The following is a 23,474-nucleotide window of genomic DNA, read 5'->3' as shown; positions in this document are numbered from 1 at the left end:
AATGGTCAATGAAAATGCCCTGAAAAAAGCATGTTCTTGCTGTTGTTTATTTCTCTGCTTTCCATCTCTGTCTTTTGTTTGTTTCCACATTCTCTTTACCAGTGGCAGTATAACAGTAGCCAGGGTTTTGGAAGTTAGGCACATTTCATTCAGGCTTTTTTCTAATTGGATTACAAGCACAGACCTTTTTACTTTGAATACTAAGTATATCTGGACAGGACAATACTGATTAGACTGACACTGAGTTAAATGAAATAAAAGCACTCAGAAGGGTCTGAGAAAAGAGGATGTGATCTCAGTATCTCATGAAAATGTGACCACCATCCTAATAGGGCTACATTCTCCTCCTTTTGTTTTTTGCAGAGATGACATATCCTTCACTAACCTTTGTTGTCTCTGTTATGAGTATAGCAACAACCAGGCTGAGTGGATGGTTACTTCCAAGCACCAAGAAGCACTTTTAGCAAATAATAAAGGGATTAGCTTGTCTGCTGCTTTATTATAGAGAGTGCTCCAATAGCAGGTCAAATGGGCAACAATTATTATTATCATTATTCTTACTGTAATTTCGGCCACAGTAATCTACACCAGAATACGCTGCAAAAGAAGTCTCCTTCCTAAAGGGAAAGAAAAAAACATCTACATCATCTATTAAACTACTGATATGTACAATTCAATACTTTGTGCATTTCTTAATTAATGACTGCATCTATTGTTTGTATCTTAAACAGATCATTTATTCAGTTTTATCTTCACCATTTTCTCTTCAAACATTTCTTAAACACACTGTGAAAAGGCGTTGTTCCAGATAATGACTATACAGCAATGTGGAACTAATACTGGTGTGCCTTTGCAGCTGTGAAAGAACTTAGACCTGAGCTGAGTCCTGTCACAGAGGTTGGGCCCAACAACATACAAAACCTATTCAAAAGCTGTCCTCCATGTCAGCGGAGTGCTGTCCGAATTTCTGAAATCACCAATGCAGTCACAAGTCACCAATGTTTTAAACACAACAGTATTTTTCAGTGATCTAGGAGATCCTGCCCTCCCTGGAGTATTACTAACTATAATTCCTGAATAAATAAATTTGTGATGTGTAGAGCCTGATGTTTATCAAATATATTTAGCTAACAATGCTGGGTATAATACACCCAAAAGTGAAGTAATTTCCTAATAAATACATACGTTTACTGCAAAGTAGAGTAAACTGTCTAAAACCAGAGCAAAAACAAATGCAAGAATGGAGCTGTGCATCCTACATTAATGACCAAATATGTGTAATCTGTATGTAGCCTCTACATGGCAAAAAACATGCTAAGACCAGGCCTGAATCATCAAGAAATACACCTATAAAAGGGAGGTTCTTTAAGGGTTCTTTAGTAAAGACAATGTCTGTAGAACCATAACTCAAATTATTATTTCTTTGCCTTGTCGAATGGTTCTTTCTATACAAGGAAAACCCAAATTGCACCTCAATATATTTATAAAATACTCACTAAATACTTCTCAGGGAATTGTTAAGGCAGTGCCTGGATTTTTCAATTCATTCAACTTTCCAATTTCACATTTAACTCATGATTGCTTCTCTTTGCATTGAATGGTTTTTGGTCTTCATTTTTACAGCTTCTCTTCAGACTCACAAACAATCTTTTAGACTTTAGACAAAAGCCTTTTAGATGTGGATAAAACATCTGAACCTGCCGAGTGCTCTGTGGAGATCAAGGAGTGAATGTTTTAATTCTCGATTTAACCAACAATGTAAATTATTCTGAATATCAAAGAGAAAAGTGATATGAGATATCCAGGGCAGTGTGAGTTCCTCTAATGGCATCTCACTGTTACTTAATGTCAGAATGTCTGTCTTAGACTCACTTTAAGCCAGTGTTTATTCATTATTATTGATTTTCCATCCTTGTTTCCTTATTTCTTTCCCCCTTTCCCTCAATACAATTTTCTGTGACTGATAAAAAAATGCTAATTTAATTTCTTCTTTCCTATATCGTTCTCCTTTGTTGTTCTTGTCATGACTAAATGTAATTAAGTATTTTTATGTACTTTTATTTTTGAAGTAGTTTTTAAAATAAGTAAAATAATGTATCTTAACTAATCATATTTATTACTGACTAAAAATAATGTGAATAAAAAATGCAAAGAAAAAAAAAAAACTCTCAAAACTACTGCAGTGAATGATGGGCAGGAGAGTAAACTGGGGGTAAAATCACAAGACAAATGGAGAAGGACAATTCAGACCAGTTAGACCAAATAGAGCAAATAGAGAGCCACTAAGATTGAAGTTCACAGTAGCTATGGTTGCTAATATTTTTCTTGCTAATAGCCTTCTTGTCCACATGCTTTGTGATTCTTCCAGTACAAAAGACATTTAGTTCCTTTTCTGCACATTTCTTTACTACAAGCTATATATTTGATACTTTTCAACCATACAGTAAGCATCTGTATTTTTATGTAAAGATTAAGTCTCAATAGAAAATTCTGGATCATAAGTATTGATTTATTTTTTTTACAACATTTGACCATCTGATAACACTAAAGTGCTGGAGTGGTTAAGCAGGACAGGAGGAATTATTGTTGGTGAAACAAGGCAGGAACCTGTATTTTCTGTAAAATAAGAAAGATTATATTTCTGCCTACTATGTTGTTCTTGTTATGAGAAAAAGGGGGAAATGAAACACATCACATAAAGTGTGATCTTGCGTACGTAAAAACAACGTAATCTCTCATCTAACTTTTATTGTTATAGAATGTGAACTGACTTGAGCTGTAAAACGTGACACTATGGTGCATTATCTTAACTGAACATCCAACACCTAAAAATAGCTGATAGACGTTATTGCACTTCAGTTATCATTGAGATATTCCACTGTCGGATTATCACGTAATCAAAGCTGGACCATGTTAAATTCTCCTGGTAAATGACTATGTCTGCATTCATAAAAAGGAGTGTTTTATGACAGTATCACTGCGCTTATTTATGGCCCTTCTCTGGATGGACATGCTTCCCTTGATACTGGGATCTTCAGTACTAAAGTCAAACATTAATGCAGAAAAAATAGCCTACAGACCCCAGTGCTTCTGTGCTCCTAAAGATGATAGTTTTCTCAAACAATTTCTCAAACTGTCTTCAAACAATAGATCACTTTTCCTGGTTATCAGAATCAGAATCAAAAGAAATACTTTATAGATTCCCAGGAGGGAAATTACAGTTGTTACAGCTGCAACCATTCATGTAATAAATTCCGGCCTTCATTAATCTACCTTAGGTAAGGGGGTGGGGGGCAGGTTTTGTCCAGTCTGGTGCAGTGGACCATGCAGCCCACAATGTGGAGTAACAGTTTTCATTATTAGTTATTATTATTAGTGTCATTATTTAAAACAAAAAAACAACAACATTCAGACCACTTCTAAAAGAGGTTCGAGTGATCCAATAATATTCATAATTCTGCAGATATATGTGCAAGGGTAAAAAGACAGATACTGAAATTTTGCTAAAAGTGGGAGTGGGTGATACAATTTACAAACATTACAATACTAAAAGACATGTCCATAATATACAATCTTATGCAAATGTTTGGGCAGCCTAAATCAAATGACACTGATGGCATTGATTTCCCAAGTTAAAATAAATGAACAGAGCCTCAATAATTAGCAGTTTTTATACTGCACAATGTGCAGAACTGTGTCCTAGTAAACCTATTTTTACTCTGAACGTTCCAAAGACTGTTCCACGCCCATTCTTCTTAATACTAGACTGAGATATAATGAGGACATAGGGGTGCAGAACTCCACTTGCTTGTTCTGTTTAGACTGTGTGATCTTGAACTGCTAGAACAGCGTATTTTATTAAAGGTCTGTTTATTTTAGGAATGAATATGCAAGACAAAAGTCTCTCAGTCTCAGTCAGTGCTATTTTAGACCCTTAAAATGAGGACAAAATTGGTTGCCATAATAATTTATGTAGTGGCATTAATTTAGTGACACAAATCAACATTCGTGAGTCCTGCTAATTACTAACCAGTGCACTGGTACTATATATATATATATATATATATATATAGTAATGTGTTTACCACTGAAACACTAGACATGAAGAGAGTTTAAAAGATGAGTCTGTTTCTGTGCTGGTGCGCTGTGCTGCAGTGTACTGGAGGTACAGGAGGTACAGTGAATGGCATCACTGAGTCAGAGGAGGCAGAGAGAACAAGATTGAGGCTGAGAATCCAACAACTGAAGTCTCAAACACAACCTCCAGCCAGCAAAGCTGCCAACCAGACATCCACACTGTACTGAGAGAGATGAGCGCTGTGCTGGCAGAGCTGAGGTTAAACAGAGACACACAACGACTGCAGTGAGCAACTTAGAGACCAGACTGAGAGCCAGTGAAGGTCAAGTGGAGGAGCTGAAGAAGAAGGCTGAGGTGCAGAACCAGATAAATCAAGGTAAGTTGTAGAACATGATGTGTAAGACTCCTTTCTGTCTCAGACTCCTTAATGCTCTGGAGTCTTTTGCTCAAAATCTGTCTGTAACACACAAAAATACTGCAGGAACTATGTATGTCCACAAAGTAATATTCACAAAATATTTATTATAACATTAACTAAAATGTAAAGAACCTTATTTATAGTGGTTTAGTGTGAAATCTGCTGTGCCAGATTGGGTTAGGGCCATTTTAAGGGCCTGTAACTGACAGGGGTCCTAAAAATGTATTAGAGTTGTTTGGCCCAGTCTAATATCTTTTCACAGGGCCCAAAATCCCTTTGCTTCTCAATCATGTGCTTCACCGCTCCTAACACCTGATGCAACCACTGAAAATGAACAAGCCTTTCCTAGGGTGTGTTAGAGCCACTCTAGCACCACAGTACCACTGAGTTACATGACCATTTAAAGGTCTAAACACAGTTAAACTATATTTTATCTGAAATGGTCACGCAAATACATCAGTGATTCACACTTAGGCCTTTAATTTACAGCTCCAACTCCAGTCTCTCCTGTGAAGTGACAGTTTAGATATTAGTGATAACGGTCCTGTTGCTCAAGGTCTCCTTACATTGTACTCCAAGCATTTACTTTTTAGCTCAGACAGTGAATCAAAGTGCCATGGATGTGAGATTTAGGACTGATTTATATTTTTCATAAATGGATGCAATGCATATTCTCAGAAACTAATGTTAATCTGTAAACTTTCATTTAAATGAAACTGTGGCATTTGAGTTGAGTCTAACTGAACTGCTGTATACCTTGTTACTCAGAGGAGCTAAAAGCCTTAAAATTCTCACTGAAGCTCACAGATACTCATGTGAAGATCCTGAAACAGGAGAATCAAGGTTATACATTCAGTTCCTGAAGAACAGCTGAAAGCTGATAATTGGGTATTTTGATCCTGACAGTGCTGCACTTGAATATCTTTTAAACTTGCTCACAATTCTTCAACAAACACATTATTGTGTACAATCTAAGTCTTCACATCATACTGTGCCCTGTTTGTTAAAATAAATAGACCTTCTTAGGAGTGGAGTAGTGTAGTATGGAGTAGTGAAGTGATTAGGGAACGTCTGTATGGAGTAAAGTAGAGAAGTGATTAGGGAACGTCTGTATGGAGTAAAGTAGAAAAGTAATTAGGGAACGTTTGTATAGAGTAGAGAAGTAATTAGGGAACGTCTGTATGGAGTAAAGTAGAGAAGTAATTAGGGAACGTCTGTATGGAGTAAAGTAGAGAAGTGATTAGGGATCTTCTCTGTATGGAATAAAGCAGAAAAGTGATTAGGGATCTTCTCTGTATGGAGTAGTGAAGTGATTAGGGATCTCTGTATGGAGTAAAGTAGAGAAGTGATTAGGGATCTTCTCTGTATGGAGTAAAGCAGAAAAGTGATTAGGGATCTTCTCTGTATGGAGTAAAACAGAAAAGTGATTAGGGATCTTCTCTGTATGGAGTAAAGCAGAGAAGTGATTAGGGATCTTCTCTGTATGGAGTAAAGCAGAGAAGTGATTAGGGATCTTCTCTGTATGGAGTAAAGCAGAGAAGTGATTAGGGATCTTCTCTGTATGGAGTAGTGAAGTGATTAGGGATCTCTGTATGGAGTAAAGTAGAGAAGTGATTAGGGATCTCTGTATGGAGTAGAGAAGTGATTAGGGAACGCCTGTATTAAGGAAAGAAGAGAAGTGATTAGGGATCTTCTCTGTATTGAGTAAAGTAGAGAAGTGATTAGGGGTCTCTGTATGGAGTAGGGAAGTGATTAGGGATCTTCTCTGTATTGAGTAAAGTAGAGAAGTGATTAGGGATCTTCTCTGTATGGAGTAAAGTAGAGAAGTGATTAGGGGGCTCTGTATGGAGTAGAGAAGTGATTAGGGATCTTCTCTGTATGGAGTAGTGAAGTGATTAGGGGTCTCTGTATGGAGTAAAGTAGAGAAGCGATTAAGGGTCTCTGTATGGAGTAGAGAAGTGATTATATCAAGCAATTACACTCTGTACACATTTGTACAATCAAAAAAAGTCTTTATGGAACCAACATGGTTCTTCTATGGCATCGCTCAAAGAACCACTTGAGGCACTTTCATTTTTAAGATGCTTTTTTTCAGTTATTGTTAAGCTCATTGATTCCGTCAATCTAAAACCAAGGGCCTCTGAAAGTATCATTATTCACAATATAATAACAGCCAAGCAGAGCGTAGTCTCTCTATTGTGTTGAGTTGTGAACTAGATGCAACTGATATGAACTCAGATCCTTCTCTTAGATAAACAACCACAATGAGTAAGTCAATTCTATACATTATATAATTATTTATTTAAAAAAGATGATCCACTTCAACGTAGCAGTTGACTCAAGAGCTAGAGAACATTCAGTGAGAGGCCTATGAAGAGCCTAACTACCAGAATATTCTCAACACATTGTGTGTCCTGCATCTCCAATTCGGGGAGTCCTGCCACCAGTCATCAGCCTCTGATGTATGAGACTCATCAATGATATCAATAACTTAAGAAGCTTGTGTCTGATCTAGATCCCAGATCCCAACTTTAGGTTAATCTTGATGGATCAAGAGGAGGGGATGTATGCAGTGATGTCTTCAACTCCAATGCTTTCATTATCCAGGTACTCCAAGATGACATTGCCCCCGTTGTAGAGAGGAGAGTCTGGAAGAGAGAGCAGTGACTGGAGACTGGCATCCATTTTCAGGGCCTCACCACTTTCAGGGTGACACAGGCGCAATTTCTGTAAGTTAAAGTAAGAAAAAATTAATACTAATAAACAAAAAAATTATACTTTTACTCAACAGAAAAATACAATTTACAACATTCTTCCGTTTAATAATTTCCCTTGGCAATTTACTGCTTACATTTTAAACCATCTGAGGTCACTGGACTTTGTTCTGGGTGTTCTAAAACTTTTGACCAGTACTGTAGTTCACACTTAGCAAGGGCAAACTTAAAACAAACTTGCAATGATGTGGTATTCTTAGATGAAGCTCACAGAGGCCTCAGCATGAATTAACATACACCATACAGCTGTGAATCACCCCTGTAAACAGTAATACCCTAGACTTACCCTTGCTGTCAGAACGTTGTTGTTGTTCTTCAGGCTGGCCTGTGATGCAGCACAGTCCACAACTTTACCTACACTCCACTTGGAACTGAAGAACATGGGTAGGCTGGAAGCAGAAGCCTCTTTTGGCAAAAACACCTGAAAGTAGGTCCGCTCTGTCTGAAGAGATAAACAATGTCAATAGTTGATGTTACTATCAGAAGGTGATTTGCTGGAGGGCAGCAAACATTACAAGAATGGTTCACAAAAAAATATGAATCATATTGACATCATTTTCCTTTTGCAGAGATATGGGAAATGCTACAGCCTCTTTTTACACTGTCACTACGTCACAGGACAGCCGAACATGCTTGGATGGGATCAAATTTGCAGTCCCTGGTTAGACATATTCAGGCCCAACACTTGGGAGTCCACCAAAGTTTGCTTTTTAAGTTTCACAGTGGTTCTATGAAAGTGAGGGAGAACTTATTTTAGCTTATTTTTATTTACTTATTTTAGCTACATTAGCCGAGTGTCTCCGTCTGCAAAACTAAAGCAGCATAATTTTAGACCATTAAACATGTCTTGGGCAACTAACCAGCATTTGGTGAAAATAGAATGTAATGGTGAATCATTCCTTTAAAACAGTGTTTTAGTTCAGTCCAAACTACATTACTAGTTTTAATTTTAATATTATTTCACATGTAGCTGTGCTTGCAAAAATACCTGTGGCAGTCCCTTGTCTCCAGAAGCATGTAGCTTTAACTTCATAAGGGCAACTTTAGCAGCAGTAGCACTATTCTTTGCCCCTTTTCTGCCTCTACTTGTTGGTGCATTCTTCTTTGATTCTGATAGGAAATGAAAGAAAATGCCTGTTAATAATAACAGAACTATAGCAAACAACGTCCTCTATCACCCCTTAGTGGACATAAGAAGTACATTCAGTCAAATAGCATTTGCCTAAACTCCAACAATCAAATTAAATCAAATCAGGTTTATTGTTGAGTGAAGGTGAGCGCAAAACTGTGGTGCTTGTCCCTGGCAGTTAACACGGATACAAAATATAAAAAAAAGAAAAAAGCTATACTATAAAAAGTATTAAAAAGAAAACTATAAAAAATAAAATACAGAATATATACACATTGACATACACTATACATACTATCAAATATAATTAGTCAAAATTCTTATAGACTTTTGATAAAATAGACAACTATAATTATTGCTGAGACATTGTTCACACACAAGGTGAGACTGTTTTTAAGTCAAGAATTTATGAAATGCTTTCTCAGTGTTTATATTGCCATTTTATATAGCATGCAACAGCTGAGTGAACATTACTCAGAAAGTATTTGTTGGATTCCAAAACCTAATAACAGATGGAGTAATAAAAGACAGGAAAGATTTATGTATTACAAGGTTTGAAATGGTTGCAAACCTAAAAAAAAAAAAATAATACATTAAATGGATTATTTGGGCAAACCCAACGTTAATGTTTACAGTGCAGCTGCATCAAATTCTTACCATAATCAAACCTGAGAAAATGTTTTGGTACTGCATAAATGAGCAGACTTAAAGATTTAAAAGCTAAGAATTGATAAGATTAGTGTCACTACTTGTATGACGAACCTACTATCTTTTGCACAAGTTCCTGTGTTGCCAACATTCGAGGCTTGGGTGTCTCCAACTTCTCACACTTATGGTCATCCTGATGACGATGACTGAGGAGAAAAGAATCATACTCATCATAAACTGCTGGCAAATCTTAATGCCAAAATAAACTATATTTCAATTGCAAATAATTCACTTAGACAAGCATTGACATTTTCCAGTCCTGTAATATCTCTCAGTATCTCACAGTTCTGGAAATGTATTGGTTAATTAGCTGAGGGGAGAGTAAGCACATCATTTGCTGATGACCTGCATGTGTGACCAAACATGTTTAAAAACACTGCAAGCAGAATTCAATCCACATCAGCTTCTCACTAGAAACTGACCATCACATAGGTTCACATTGTTAATGGTGTGGCGTTGTTCTGTTCTGAGATGTTTACAACATACAGAAATTAGGGAAAAGCAATGTCGTGTAAATGATAAACCAGAGCAGAAGACCATGTTTAAGAATGAGAAAAAGCATAAGGGTGCAAAATTGTGAGGTGCTGCGTTTTTATGAATCTGCCCCATAATCTGTAATGAAATGTTAAAAGTGTTAAGAGATTTTGCAAGAAGGTACATACGCAAGGCAGAAGTGCTTCTGACACTGTGGACAGACAACAGGTAGGAGCTCCCTGCCTTTGCAGTTCTCAAATGTGCACGGATATGATGTACTGCTTCCTGACCCAGAGATTTCTCTTTTCACTGAAACCTGGAAAGAAATCCACACAAGATTTCAAATCAGGATAACCATTGCAGCATCCTTCCTTCAACAGCAGACTAAAGCCGAGTACTTTGCAGAGAAACAAATGGGTTAAAAAGATAACATCACCATTTAAAAGGGCCCAAGTGCATGATTTTTCCAAAAGAGGTAAACATACATATGCTTTTACAAAAGCTTGTCTTTGGCCTAGTCTGTTCACGCAATGAAGGCTCACAAAAAAATCACGCTCGCAATGAAAACTTCCAAAAAAAAAAAAAAAAAAAAAAAAAAAAAAAAGGTGCAAGTCTGGTGTGCAATAAATGAAGAGGAGAGGTATTCATTCTGATGGTGCAATCCGCCATGTTAGTATAACATTATGTGCTGAACTTGAAATTTAACACATCTTCCCAACTTTCAGAACAGAAATTCCTTGTTGAACAGAAATGTTTCCTTGTGTTTTGGGGATTTTTGTTTTGCTTTACATGAGAGATATCAGAAATTCCAAGGTAGTTTTCACAAGCAAAAACAGTGCAGGGGGTGGAGTTGGATCTGATCTATGTTTAATAGCAAGTACGTTGTTAAAATATGATATTTTCTCTTCAAACATGTCCGGGGGGGTGACATTTCTTGAAATTATGATTTATTTATATAATCAATCTAACAAGATGAAGCTTGAACAAAATGAGGGAATGACATTGAGGATGGTCACATGTATGTTTTTGCAGTGGCACATTAAGTTGTGAGAGTATTGCATACATTAGTTTAACTAAACAAAAATAAATAATAGCGGATTGTTTCTTAGGAGTTTGCAAAAGCAATGCATTCCTTATTTTCATATAATGTAAAGCATCAGGCTACATTTGATATTACATTATTACATACTAAAGCAAACTCTTCTTTTTTTAAAAAAGTGGGTAATATATGATATTTTTCTTGAGATTAACCCTTTAAAGAGAATTAGGTGTGGTGTATTCCCCATAGACTCACCTCTGGACAAGAATGAGAATCCCTGCTTCTGTGGTCAAGGCTGGTCAAGGAGGATAAGCAAAAAAAAAAGGTAAAGATTATTAACAATAATACTGTAATATTATCTTTTATATATATATATATATATATATATATATATATATATATATATATATATATACACACACACACACATACATATATATATATATATATATATATAAATATATATATAAACGTTCTAGGTATCTAGGTAATTAAGTTATTGTTAGACATTTTCCCACCAACTGTGGACCTGAATTTGCCTAAATAAGAGTCTCACCAAAACACCCCAGAGCAGCTGTCACACACGAATGGAAGAAAGTCTGCGCTGAAACGAGAATGCATTTCTTGTGAGGTTTATTACACTAGGTTTTCAATATCAGTCAGTCAGTCAGAAAGTTTTACTCATTTTATCCAGATAAAAACCTCATTAAGCCCTAACGTGCCACCGTTAACGTGTACCGATGCTGACTCACTCTCTCTGCTACACTAGATTCTACATAGCTATAACGTTACCATACATGCCATACATGTAATTAATTATTTGCCTTGACAGCACCAATAATTAAGCTGCCTGATAATACATTTAATACACAACTAAAATATAAAGAACAATGTGTAGAAATTCCGACCTTTCTGCTTACAAGACTGAATCTCGCAATGTTTCCCAATATCCAATTCCGCCATTTTGGAACTCACATGAACGCAGTTTCAAAATAAAAGTCCTGAAGCGACGCTCGAGCCGTGAACTCCTGCCTTAAAATATTGCATGAAATTATAGTTATTAATATAATTTATTATAGTTGTTATAATTATTGTTAAAATGAGAAATTTCATTAGGGTTTTTTGCAGCACTCAAGTTTTGATGTATTTACAAGTATTAATTAACTTCATGTCTGAGCACTGTAAAAATATTTTCTATTTGTTTTCTTAGTAACTTATGTTACTCTGAATTTCTAAATGCAGCTTAGGTTAAGCTTTTTCCAAAAATAGAGAACATTTGGTTGCCCTCATGCTGAAATTGCTGATCTTTGTGTTGGGTTCTTTCTTCCCCTTTGTTTGGTCATTAGACTGAGGCCTTACTGGGGTGGTGAGAGAGCCATGCCACCTCAAATCAACATAAAGATACAGAAAGAAACAATGAAAAGATATCTCTATATATACTGATCGAGTGTGTAAATTTAATATGCATGAAAGTAGGATGTTAAAGTATAGTAAAAAAAAAAGTAAGAAAATAATGTTGTTATTATTAATAAGACATATCCCACTTTAGCAATAACATACTGGTAAACTACAGTTTGCCCATGGCACCAACTCATTTTAAGGGTTGAACACTGTTTGGGTGTGTGATTTTATTATGCACCTACAATGTCAACAGGATTATCCATACAATTTGTCCAGAATATCCACCGACCAAAAAGGGTGTCTGTCCTGGTTGAAAGGAGATCTGGGGGTCTGTAAATTTAATTCCCAGCTGAAAAAAAAACAGCCTGGCCAACTCAAGCTGGTTAAACTGGTTGATCATCTTAGCTTTTAACCAGCTTAAGCTGTTTTCATTTGATGGCTCAGTAGGTCTACCAGCACAACCAACCTGTCCAAGCTAGTCAACCAGTATGACCAAGCTTGTTGACCAGTAAGTCCACGTTTGACTACACGCTGGACTACACAAAAATACACACCAGCTTTACCAAATTAGTTAACCACTATGACCAACTTCAGAACAAGCTAGGTCACGTTGACCTTGCTGTTCAACCAGCTTAGTCTATCAAACTAAAATAAAAACATACGCTATGTTGGTCAAAAGTGTAGCTGGCCAACCAGCGTAGGGTACGTTTTTGACTGGATAACCAGCCTTCCAACCACTCCAACCATTCAAGGCCAGCTTAGACCTTCTGAAACCAGCGGCAAAACATTGTCTAGCTGTTTTTTGGGGTTTTTTTGCAGGATTGTCTTATTAAAAACCACAAAGAGAGCTGGATAGTTTCTGATATCCAAATATCAGATATACTATCAGCTGGTGTAGTCAGTGTGTACCACTGAAACAATCCGGGGTACTGTCTCTTCTACCTATGTTTGTATGTCTTTATTTATTATTATTATTATTATTATTATTATTATTATTTTGAGCAGTGTACAGGAAAGGAAAATACCTTTTAATATAAAGGCATCCAGCTAGACTAACTAATATGCTGCCACTGTTGGGCCCTTGAGCAAGGCCCTTCGCCCTCCCTGCCCCCTGGTGGCTGACCACCTCTCCGGGCACATGTGCTTACTGTCACTGTGTGCGTTTGATCACTAGTGTGTGTGTGTGTGTGTGTGTGTGTGTGTGTGTGTGTTCACTGCACAGACTGGGTTAAAGGTGGAGACCAAATCCCATCTGTGTCCAACACTAACGGAAAATATGGTTGTCTTGTCCTGTCTTAATGCGTAGTAGCCTGTGGAGGATCAGGCTCCGCCCCTTTCTCAGGTGTGCTCGTCACACAGGTGTAGGTGTGTGTCCCTGTTTTGACTTGAATTTGGAAAGCTGACAAGCAGGAACTTCCACTCTGGACCACGATCTCTTGACTGGCTCCTGGACTCTAAACTCTCCAGAGCAGAATCTGAAGTTACTGTAGAGTAGATATTTAGGATCAGCCGCTATGAGTAAAGTGTCAAAGCTGTTTAAAGGGACGTCGGGTTCCTCCAGATCCAGCTCCTCCAGCTCCTCCAGCTCCTCCAGCTCCGGGTCCAAATCAAAGCATCGTTCCCGGAGTGGAGCAGCTCCGTCCCCGCAGGAGGCCATCCACAGGCTGCGGGAGACCGAGGCCATGCTCACCAAGAAACAGGAGTACCTGGAGAAGAAAATAGAGCAGGAAATAACGATCGCGAAGAAGAATGGGACCAAAAACAAAAGAGGTAGGTTAGCTAATCGCCTTCTGTTCATGATTTAACAGCGACACCATTTAATGTAACTCATGAAGTCATGCGAATGTTTTTTTGCTAGGCGGAGCAGTTAACTACCGACAGAGCACCATATTGACTCAGCCAGGCGTTTTACATGTTGACTGAACTAGAAAACACTCTGAAAACTGGGGGGAAATGTCCTGAAAAGTGCAGGGAAACTGCTGAGAGTCCATTTATTGTCTAAGTAACTCTCTCTTAAGCAGACTGAAAAACTGAGGTGGAGCCCTTTTTAAACAGGGACGTTTAGTTACCTCAGTATCGACCTTATTATTCCCACTTTACTGCTTATTATCTTCATTCTCTCACAGAACCGATATATATTAACACTGTAAGACATCAGGGTTTCCGCAGTGTTGTACAAAACGTCTGTTTTGTCCGTAATATATTCATGTAGCTCTGTATTATAACAATATGGGAACCTGCTACAGAATAACCCTGATCCTAAAAACTAAGAACAGGATGACGACGTTTAAATCGTTCCCTCGATTTAATAAAACATGCTCTCGATTTAATAAATCTTTCCCTTTGATTTAATAAAACATTCTCTCAATTTAATAAAGCATTCTTCTGATTTAATAAAACATTCTCTCAATTTAATAAAGCATTCTTCTGATTTAATAAAACATTCTCTCAATTTAATAAACCATTCTTCTGATTTAATAAAGCATTCTCTAAATTTAATAAAGCATTCTTCTGATTTAATAAAACATTCTCTCAATTTAATAAACCATTCTTCTGATTTAATAAAGCATTCTCTAAATTTAATAAAGCATTCTTCTGATTTAATAAAACATTCTCTCAATTTAATAAACCATTCTTCTGATTTAATAAAACATTCTCTAAATTTAATAAAGCATTCTTCTGATTTAATAAAACATTCTCTCAATTTAATAAACCATTCTTCTGATTTAATAAAACATTCTCTAAATTTAATAAATCTTTCCCTTTGATTTAATAAAACATTCTCTCAATTTAATAAACCATTCTTCTGATTTAATAAAGCATTCTCTCAATTTCATAAATCGTTCCCTCAATGTAATAAATCACTTTATCAATTTAATAATATTGTTCCCTCAATTTAATAAACCATTCTTCTGATTTAATAAAACATTCTCTCAATTTAATAAATCGTTCCCTTTGATTTAATAAATAGTTCCCTCGATTTAATAAACCCTTCTCTTGATTTAAAAATTGTATCCTCAGTTTAACTAAAGGGTCCCATGTAAAATTATTTATAAAATTGATAACAGAACAAATAACAGCTAATTCGAGGAATGTATTTATTAAGAATGGATTGTTAAACTGAGAGGACAATAAATGTCTCTAACTCTTCTACCTCACAACTTCAGGGATTTGGTAGTAAACTTTAGTGATCACCTAAATTTACTTTACAAAGCTAATAAAAAGTCATGTATTATTACCAGAGACATTTCTTCTAAGGGTTTTGTCCCCTTATCTTGCCTCCTATAAATGTTTATGTTGTAAATTGGTCTCAGTTCGAGCGTGTCAGTCTTCAGTCTCCTCTCATCTCTGTTTGAAAAGCAGGTGAACAGGCCTTGTGTTGTATGATTACTACACCCTGACATGCCGTGTGAGGCTTTTGTGTACCTTGGGAACACCTTGCATTAAATCTGAAACATCTCACTAATCTGGAGTTCCTTCATTTTCCTGACTTACTCACTTTTTTTTTTTTTTAGATCTCACAATGTAGTTCTGGCTCACTCAGAGAAAACCTCATCTTCAGCCTTAACACCTCTGAAACATGGACAAATTAGGCAAATGTAGGAATAGATCAGATTCTATGAGTTTCTTATAAGTGCATACCGATCTTATGGCTCATTATACAATCCTGAACAAGGTTACTATAAAACAGAATGTTATACAGAGGTGAAAATACTATTCATTGTAATAGCAGTATTATAGGGCACTTCAGAAGTGTGATGGGTTCTTGTAATTTTGCTAAAGATCCTATTTGTAAGGGGTTATACACAAGCTAATGTAGAATGAGTCTACAGTTGGGGAACTTGAGGTTCTTCAGTTTGAAATGTTGGAGAAACCTCTTAACCTTTGGGGAACCATTTTCTGCTAAAAAGCCCTCAAAGTTTTATTGTTATGAAAAACATCAGATATCAAGTTTACCCTGCTTTCAGTGAAAAGAACATTAGTGAGAACATTAGTGTCTGAGCTTAGAGGTATCTTTAAATTATTAGTCTTATTAGTCTATTCAAACTAGCTGAGGTTTTTCTTGGGTATGTAGTAAATGTAGATGTCAAGATGTTGGGTGATGACCACCCCACCTCATCCCCAACTCACGCCAATAGTACTGGATGGGGCAGCACCATCATTCCAGAAAATACAGATCCACTGCTCCACAATTCAATACAAGGGGGCTTTATACTCCATTAGCCCTCATCTGGTATTAGACAGGGTGCTGTGGGGTTCATGTTTATGTGCTCCAGAAAGACTCGTTCTATTGGTAATACTTTTTTTACAAGGATTACACAAACATTTGGACATACAGTGGGGAAAAAAGTATTTAGTCAGTCACCAATTGTGCAAGTTCTCCCACTTAAAAAAATGAGAGAGGCCTGTAATTGACATCATAGGTAGACCTCAACTATGAAAGACAAAATGAGAAAAAAAAAATCTGAAAATCACATTGTCTGATTTTTAAAGAAATTATTTGCAAATAATGGTGGAAAATAAGTATTTGGTCACCTACAAACAAGCCAGATTTCTGGCTGTCACAGACCTGTAACTTCTTCTTTAAGAGGCTTCTCTGTCCTCCACTCATTACCTGTATTAATGGCACCTGTTTGAACTCGTTAACAGTATAAAAGACACCTGCCCACAACCTCAAACAGTCACACTCCAAATTCCACTATGGTGAAAAACCAAAGAGCTGTCGAAGGACACCAGAAACAAAATTGCAGACCTGCACCAGGCTGGGAAGACTGAATCTGCAATAGGCAAGCAGCTTGGTGTGAAGAAATCTACTGTGGGAGCAATAATCAGAAAATGGGAGACCTACAAGACCACTGCTAATCTCCCTCGATCAGGGGCTCCACGCAAGATCTCAGCCCATGGGGTCAAAATGATCACAAGAACGGTGAGCAAAAATCCCAGAACCACACGGGGGGACCTAGTGAATGACCTGCAGAAAGCTGGGACCAACGTTACAAAGGCTACCGTCAGTAACACACTACGCCGCCAGGGACTCAGATCTTGCAGTGCCAGACGTGTTCCCCTGCTTAAGCCAGTACATATCCGGGTGCGTCTGAAGTTTGCTAGAGAGCATTTAGATGTTCCGGAATAGTATTGGGAGAATGTCTTATGGTCAGATGAAAACAAAGTAGAACTGTTTGGTACAAACACAACTCGTTGTGTTTGGAGTAGAGTGAATGCTGAGTTGCATCCAAAGAACACCATACCAGCTGTGAAGCATGGGGGTGGCAACATCATGCTTTGGGGCTGTTTCTCTGCAAAGGGACTAGGACGACTGGTCCGTGTATATGAAAGAATGAATGGGGCCATGTATTGTGAGATTTTGAGTGCAAACCTCCTTCCATCAGCAAGGGCATTGAAGGTGAAACGTGGCTGGGTCTTTCAGCATGACAATGATCCAAAGGAGTGGCTTCGTAAGAAGCATTTCAAGGTCCTGGAGTGGCCTAGCCAGTCTCCAGATCTCAACCCCATAGAAAACCTTTGGAGGGAGTTGAAAGTCTGTGTTGCCAGCCGACAGCCCCAAAACATCACTGCTCTAGAGGAGATCTGCATGGAGAAATGGGCCAACATATCAGCAACGGTGTGTGCTAACCTTGTGAAGACTTACAGAAAACGTTTGACCTCTGTCACTGCCAACAACGATTTATAACAAAGTATTGAGAAACTTTTATTTGACCAAATACTTATTTTTCACCACTATTTGCAAATAAATTCTTTAAAAATCAGACAATGTGATTTTCTGAAAATTCTTTTCTCATTTTGTCTCTCATAGTTGAGGTCTACCTATGATGTCAATTACAGGCCTGTCTCATCTTTGGGGAGAACTTGCACAATTGGTGACTGACCAAATATTTTTTTCCCCCACTGTATGTTATTCTCATAACATATAGCCGATCACTGTGTTATATTGTATCTTAATGTTTTTAGTTCTGTAGCAGGTATGTTAGCTCAGGGCAATACAGAGCACAGTCTTTGTATGTGTTTTCATGCAGTTAAGAAGTCAGTCTGAGTGGATCAGGTGAAACTAAACAGTACTGACCTGAAGTCTAGATATTGGATGCATCGAGAGGCAAACATATTTCTATTTCTATATTTTTAAAAATATTTTATTAGTGGCCTAACACATTTACATCAGTCAGTGATTACTAAGTGCTAATGAGTTAAAGTAATTAATATAATGTAATTGTCCAACAACTTCATTATTAGGTCTTTATTAGGTTAAGTAGGTCTTCAAAAGCAAATTATAAAAAAACAAATGACATCTTTTTAAATAAAACTACATTGTATAAATGTTAAAAAAAAGATATAGGGTGCATAAGGATGATATCAAGATCATATCAGTATCAGTATGGGTAGATCATTTCTAAAAAAAAAAAACAACAACAATTGACGCCATCAGCAAGATGTTTATACTTGCCGATTTATGCTTAATATTTGATGATGTGTTTATTTATCTAAGGGGCTGAATGTTTAGGGCTGGGCTACAATGCTAGTGTGCTAACATACCGGAGGTTTATTATTTTTACTACACTTGTGAACCTCTAAATGCTGAATTTCTCAGTCGTCCGCTAACCCAGCTGAATTTAATCCTAATTTCTAATGGCATCAGAAGATGTACATGAGTGTACATGAGAAACATTGGACATTGGCACAGGCACATAATTACTGTTTCAGTGCATTTGTATATTTAAACAAATACTGTTTAATTAGCCTTTTGTTCCATAAATAGTTCCCCCCCCCTTACCACATAGCCTAATCTAGGTGAAGACGTCAGCTTTTCATATTCAGTATTTTTTTTATATGATTTGAGAATACAGCACTTTGAATTAGACGTTTAAAGCGTATAAAACATATTCATAATAAATGTAATAAACATTATATTAAAAGTTTTCATTGTCTGCCCAAACTAATGTAACAGCCCATGCTATTTGCCATTTCTACCCAAAGCTGTACTGCAACACTCTGCTTTTCTAAAACTGTGGATCAGCAGAACTGCCTGTAGCTGGAAAAGCAGAAAGGTACTGCTGGATAGTCTATAATTAGCTGAAAATGTACATAGGAACAAGACATATGTACAGGTACTCTAGCTATTGACCATTGATGATGATGATGATGATGGTGGTCTTCATTTTTCCTAGCTGCACTTCAGGCTCTGAAGAGAAAGAAGCGGTTTGAGCAGCAGCTGACTCAGATCGATGGGACTCTGTCCACTATCGAGTTCCAGAGGGAGGCGCTAGAGAACGCCAACACGAACACAGAGGTCCTGAAGAACATGAGCTATGCTGCCAAAGCTATCAAAGGAGTCCACCAGAACATGTATGAAACTCTCAGACACATTCATGCTCAGCTTAATGCATACGATTTATATACATGCATATGATGTAAACTGCAGATCAGTTATTTATTTATATTTATTTATTCCACTGCTGTAAGTAAGCTTTGATTTAAGAAATAGCTTTCATGTTGAGAAGAGCTGTGATTTGGGAATGCACAATATTTTCAATCACCCATGGTCCCATTTGTAAAACATCTGTAAAATGTGTCGGTAGCAAATTGAGGCTTTGGCCCAATGAGGCTTGATTATGTGCTCATCTTTCACCTTTCTTGCTGTCTCTCTCTCAGAGATCTGGATAATATTGACTCCCTCATGGCGGACATTACAGAGCAGCAGGAAATAGCCCGGGAGATCTCTGATGCTATCTCGCAGCCTTTTGGTGGCGAATTTGATGAGGTAACACCATCAGCAGTGTACTGTTTCCTTTGTGGCTGTGGTTTACTGTTAGGTACACGGATTCTCTCACCACCACATTCGGGAAAACCAATCCCTGATTGTATCTAGTTCATTTAGACCCCTCTTTAAAACATTTTTGTTTTATAATATATTTTTTGATGAAGTGATACACTTCTCTCTCCATCTATCTCCCTCACTCTCTTTAGGATGAGTTGTTGGCAGAGCTGGCAGAGTTGGAGCAGGAAGAGCTAGAGGAAAGTATGAAGAACATGGGCAAACTGCCCAGTGTACCAAGTACCAAACTGCCCAGCACAAGACCCAGCCAGCGGACAAGTGAGTCATCTCTTTTCTTCTCTGTTAAACACACACAGTATCTGTACGGCGAAATAAGGTAAGGAAAGATATATTGTGGGGTTGAGCACCTCTGAGTCGTAACCTTTATTGGCTCTCAGTTGAGCGGTTTTTGCCAGCTCTCTGTCAGCTGTACACGGTTCAGTGATGCAGGGCGCAGCATGTACTGGTGTATTTGATGAGGGCTGAAGTCACTGTCAGACTTCACCATTGCCCAGCAACCCACTGCAACCATCCCTACGTTAAACAGTTGTGAAAGGGCATAGCACCCAACACACAGCATGGGCTTTCATTCCTGCTTCACTGACACATTGCCAATTCTTAATTCATCCACCTCCCATCTCATCCAGATATAAAAATGTAATATTTAGGCATTTTTGGAATTTCTGGCTTTTCCATCCAGGCTTTTTGTGCATGTGTTCAAAACACACAAATGGAAGGTGTATTGTAGGCCGAAGCACACTACTTCATTTGTCTTAAGAGCATTTTATGACTTAAAGGTCTTCCTATTTCAGTTCTGTTTGATTTCAGTGTAAAGTATAAATGCAAATGATTGATATTAACTATTAGACTACAGTGGAATACTTGTGATGGTCTGTGATCTTTATGGATTTCAATACTTTTGGAGGGTTTCAGTATTTTTTTTTTTTTTAAATCAAAAAAAAAAAAAAACTGTAAATATGATCTTAGATATTACCTGTAGATATGTCAGGCAGAGCTAGAGGAAAGTGTGAAGAATATCGAATTTTCCTTTGAACATAATATAACCGCATCTACGCCCCACAAAAGTTTGCTTTGCCATTTATATTCACTGAACAGTGTATTTTTATTTGTATTTCTCAGCATCCAAGAAGAGAGTGGAGGATGAGGATGACATGAAGATGCTAGCAGCCTGGGCCACCTAGTTATCAGGAACCGAATAAATGCTCCATCAATTCCACATTGCAGTGCTTGAACTGTCTAGAAAGTTAAAGGCAACCACTTTGATGACATGTTGGCTTTAATGCCCTCTTTTTTCTCACACTTTTAAATGCATCATATATTTTTATGTGTAAAACAGATGTGCCATCTGTTGAATGAAGGAATTTAAAGCTTACCTTGTACATAGCAGCATTAAAGAATGAAGGATGATGGACGACAGCTTGAGTCATGTATGTAAATATGAAGACACTGGAATCTATGTAAAAATAAAATGATTTGAACTCATTCATGTCTCGGTACATTGAGTATGATAAAGAAGCAAGACACAGAACATGTTTGACTAGTCTAAATAAGGACATTTTTTATAGTTATAACTCAATGAATGAATACAATTTGATTTTTTTTCACTTTTTGACAAACTGTTTGATTTAAAATCTTCAAATTTGTTCTCTAAAACATCAGTTATTTCTAACCTTTTTAAAGATTTTGCATAAATCAATGCTGAGATGTAAACAATGACTACAATGAATAGGATGTAGGTCAGGGCTCATAGAAGGCCTTTTCAGAATAGTCCAATGTTTTCCTCTTAGCCATTCTTGGGTGTTTTAGCTGTGTTTTGGATCATTATTTTGTTGCAAGACCCATGACCTGCCACTAAGACCAAGCTTTCCGACACTGGGCAGCACATTTCTCTCTAGAATCCCTTAATAGTCTTGAGATTTCATTGTACCCTGCACAGATTCAAGACACCCTGTGCCAGATGCAGCAAAGCAGCCCCAGAACATAACAGAGTCTCCTCCATGTTTCACAGTGGGGACAGTGTTCTTTTCTTGATATGCTTCATTTTTCCGTCTGTGAACACACAGCTCATGTGCCTTGGCAAAACATTCCATTTTTGTCTCATCTGTCTATAGGACATTCTCCCAGAAGCTTTGGGACTTGTCAACATGTAGTTCCAGCCTGGCTTTTTTATGATTTGTTTTCAACAATGGTGTCCTCCTTAGTCGTCTCCCATGAATTCCACTTTGGCTCAAACAACGACGGATGGTGCAATCTGACCCTAATGTTCCTTGAGCTTGAAGTTCACTTTTAATTTCTTTAGAGGTTTTTCTGGGCTCTTTTGTTACCATCCGTATTATCCGTCTCTTTGATTTGTCATCAATTTTCCTCCTGCGGCCACATCCAGGGAGGTTGGCTACAGTCGCATGGATCTTAAATTTCTGAATAATTTGTGCAACTGTAGTCACAGGAACATCAAGCTGCTTGGAGATGGTCTCATAACCTTTACTTTTAACATGCTTGTCTATAATTTTCTTTGTAATCTCCTGAGACAACTCTTTCCTTCACTTCCTCTGGTCCATGTCGAGTGTGGTACACACCATGTCACCAAACAGCACAGTGACTACCCTTTATCACATTATTTTCAGGGGTACCATCATTTCTGTCCAGGCCTGTTTAATGAGTTTACATTTTAAAAGAATTCTGTTGAAGCATGGTTTAATCATGGTCTTTAAGCATGGTCTAATCATTTTTTTAATTATTACTTTTGTCAGATTCAATTTATACGATTTTTTAAACTGAGGGGTACCAGTTAAAAAAAACTGTGTGTGTGTGTGTGTGTGTGTGTGTGTATATATACAGTTATATAACTGTCTAGCGCAGATACACCTGATCAGCATCTAGTCCTCCAGTTTTTTGCCTTAAAGTCATGTGTGGAACAATTGTAAAACAGTGTCTTGGTCATAGATTAGAGTTAGAGATAGAGTTATTAGAGTTATTAAATACCTTATTTAGATGAATTAAATACATTTTTAAAAGAATTTTATTCTAGATTAATTATTATTTTAGATGAATTAAATTTAGTTTTTCAGAGGAATTAAATACCTTTTTTTATAGCAATTCATTACCTTTTCTAGAGGAATTAAATACCATTTTATAATAATTAATTACCTTTTCTAGAGGAATTTAATACCATTTTTATAATAATTAATTACTTTTCTAGAGGAATTTAATACCATTTTTATAATAATTAATTACCTTTTCTAGAGGAATTAAATACCATTTTTATAATAATTAATTACCTTTCTAGAGGAATTAAATACCATTTTTATAATAATTAATTACCTTTCTAGAGGAATTAAATACCATTTTTATAATAATTAATTACTTTTTTAGAGGAATTAAATACCATTTTTATAATAATTAATTACCTTTCTAGAGGAATTAAATACCATTTTTATAATAATTAATTACCTTTCTAGAGGAATTAAATACCATTTTTATAATAATTAATTACTTTTTTAGAGGAATTAAATACCATTTTTATAATAATTAATTACCTTTCTAGAGGAATTAAATACCATTTTTATAATAATTAATTACCTTTCTAGAGGAATTAAATACCATT

General features: G+C 36.8%; 2 protein-coding genes across 2 annotated transcripts; one reads left to right on the top strand and one right to left on the bottom strand.

Moving 5' to 3' along the window:
* Positions 1–6,773: 6,773 nt before the first annotated feature.
* On the bottom strand, positions 6,774–11,589 carry zfand1 (zinc finger, AN1-type domain 1). The gene is made up of 8 exons (XM_072658494.1): positions 11,529–11,589; positions 11,177–11,219; positions 10,876–10,915; positions 9,770–9,897; positions 9,162–9,253; positions 8,259–8,380; positions 7,557–7,712; positions 6,774–7,223 (listed from the first exon to the last, which is right to left on the bottom strand). The coding sequence occupies exons 1-8, from the start codon at positions 11,581–11,583 to the stop codon at positions 7,047–7,049; spliced, it is 813 nt and encodes a 270-aa protein (XP_072514595.1). The 5' UTR covers positions 11,584–11,589; the 3' UTR covers positions 6,774–7,046.
* A 1,810-nt stretch (positions 11,590–13,399) lies between these two features.
* Positions 13,400–21,352, top strand: chmp4c (charged multivesicular body protein 4C). The gene is made up of 5 exons (XM_072658480.1): positions 13,400–13,791; positions 19,203–19,380; positions 19,687–19,795; positions 20,002–20,128; positions 20,990–21,352. The coding sequence occupies exons 1-5, from the start codon at positions 13,536–13,538 to the stop codon at positions 21,049–21,051; spliced, it is 732 nt and encodes a 243-aa protein (XP_072514581.1). The 5' UTR covers positions 13,400–13,535; the 3' UTR covers positions 21,052–21,352.
* Positions 21,353–23,474: the final 2,122 nt, after the last annotated feature.

The sequence above is a fragment of the Salminus brasiliensis genome, chromosome 1, assembly GCF_030463535.1.
Source record: "Salminus brasiliensis chromosome 1, fSalBra1.hap2, whole genome shotgun sequence".
Classification (NCBI taxonomy): domain Eukaryota; kingdom Metazoa; phylum Chordata; class Actinopteri; order Characiformes; family Bryconidae; genus Salminus; species Salminus brasiliensis.
This window is presented reverse-complemented; position numbering and strand designations above follow the sequence as displayed.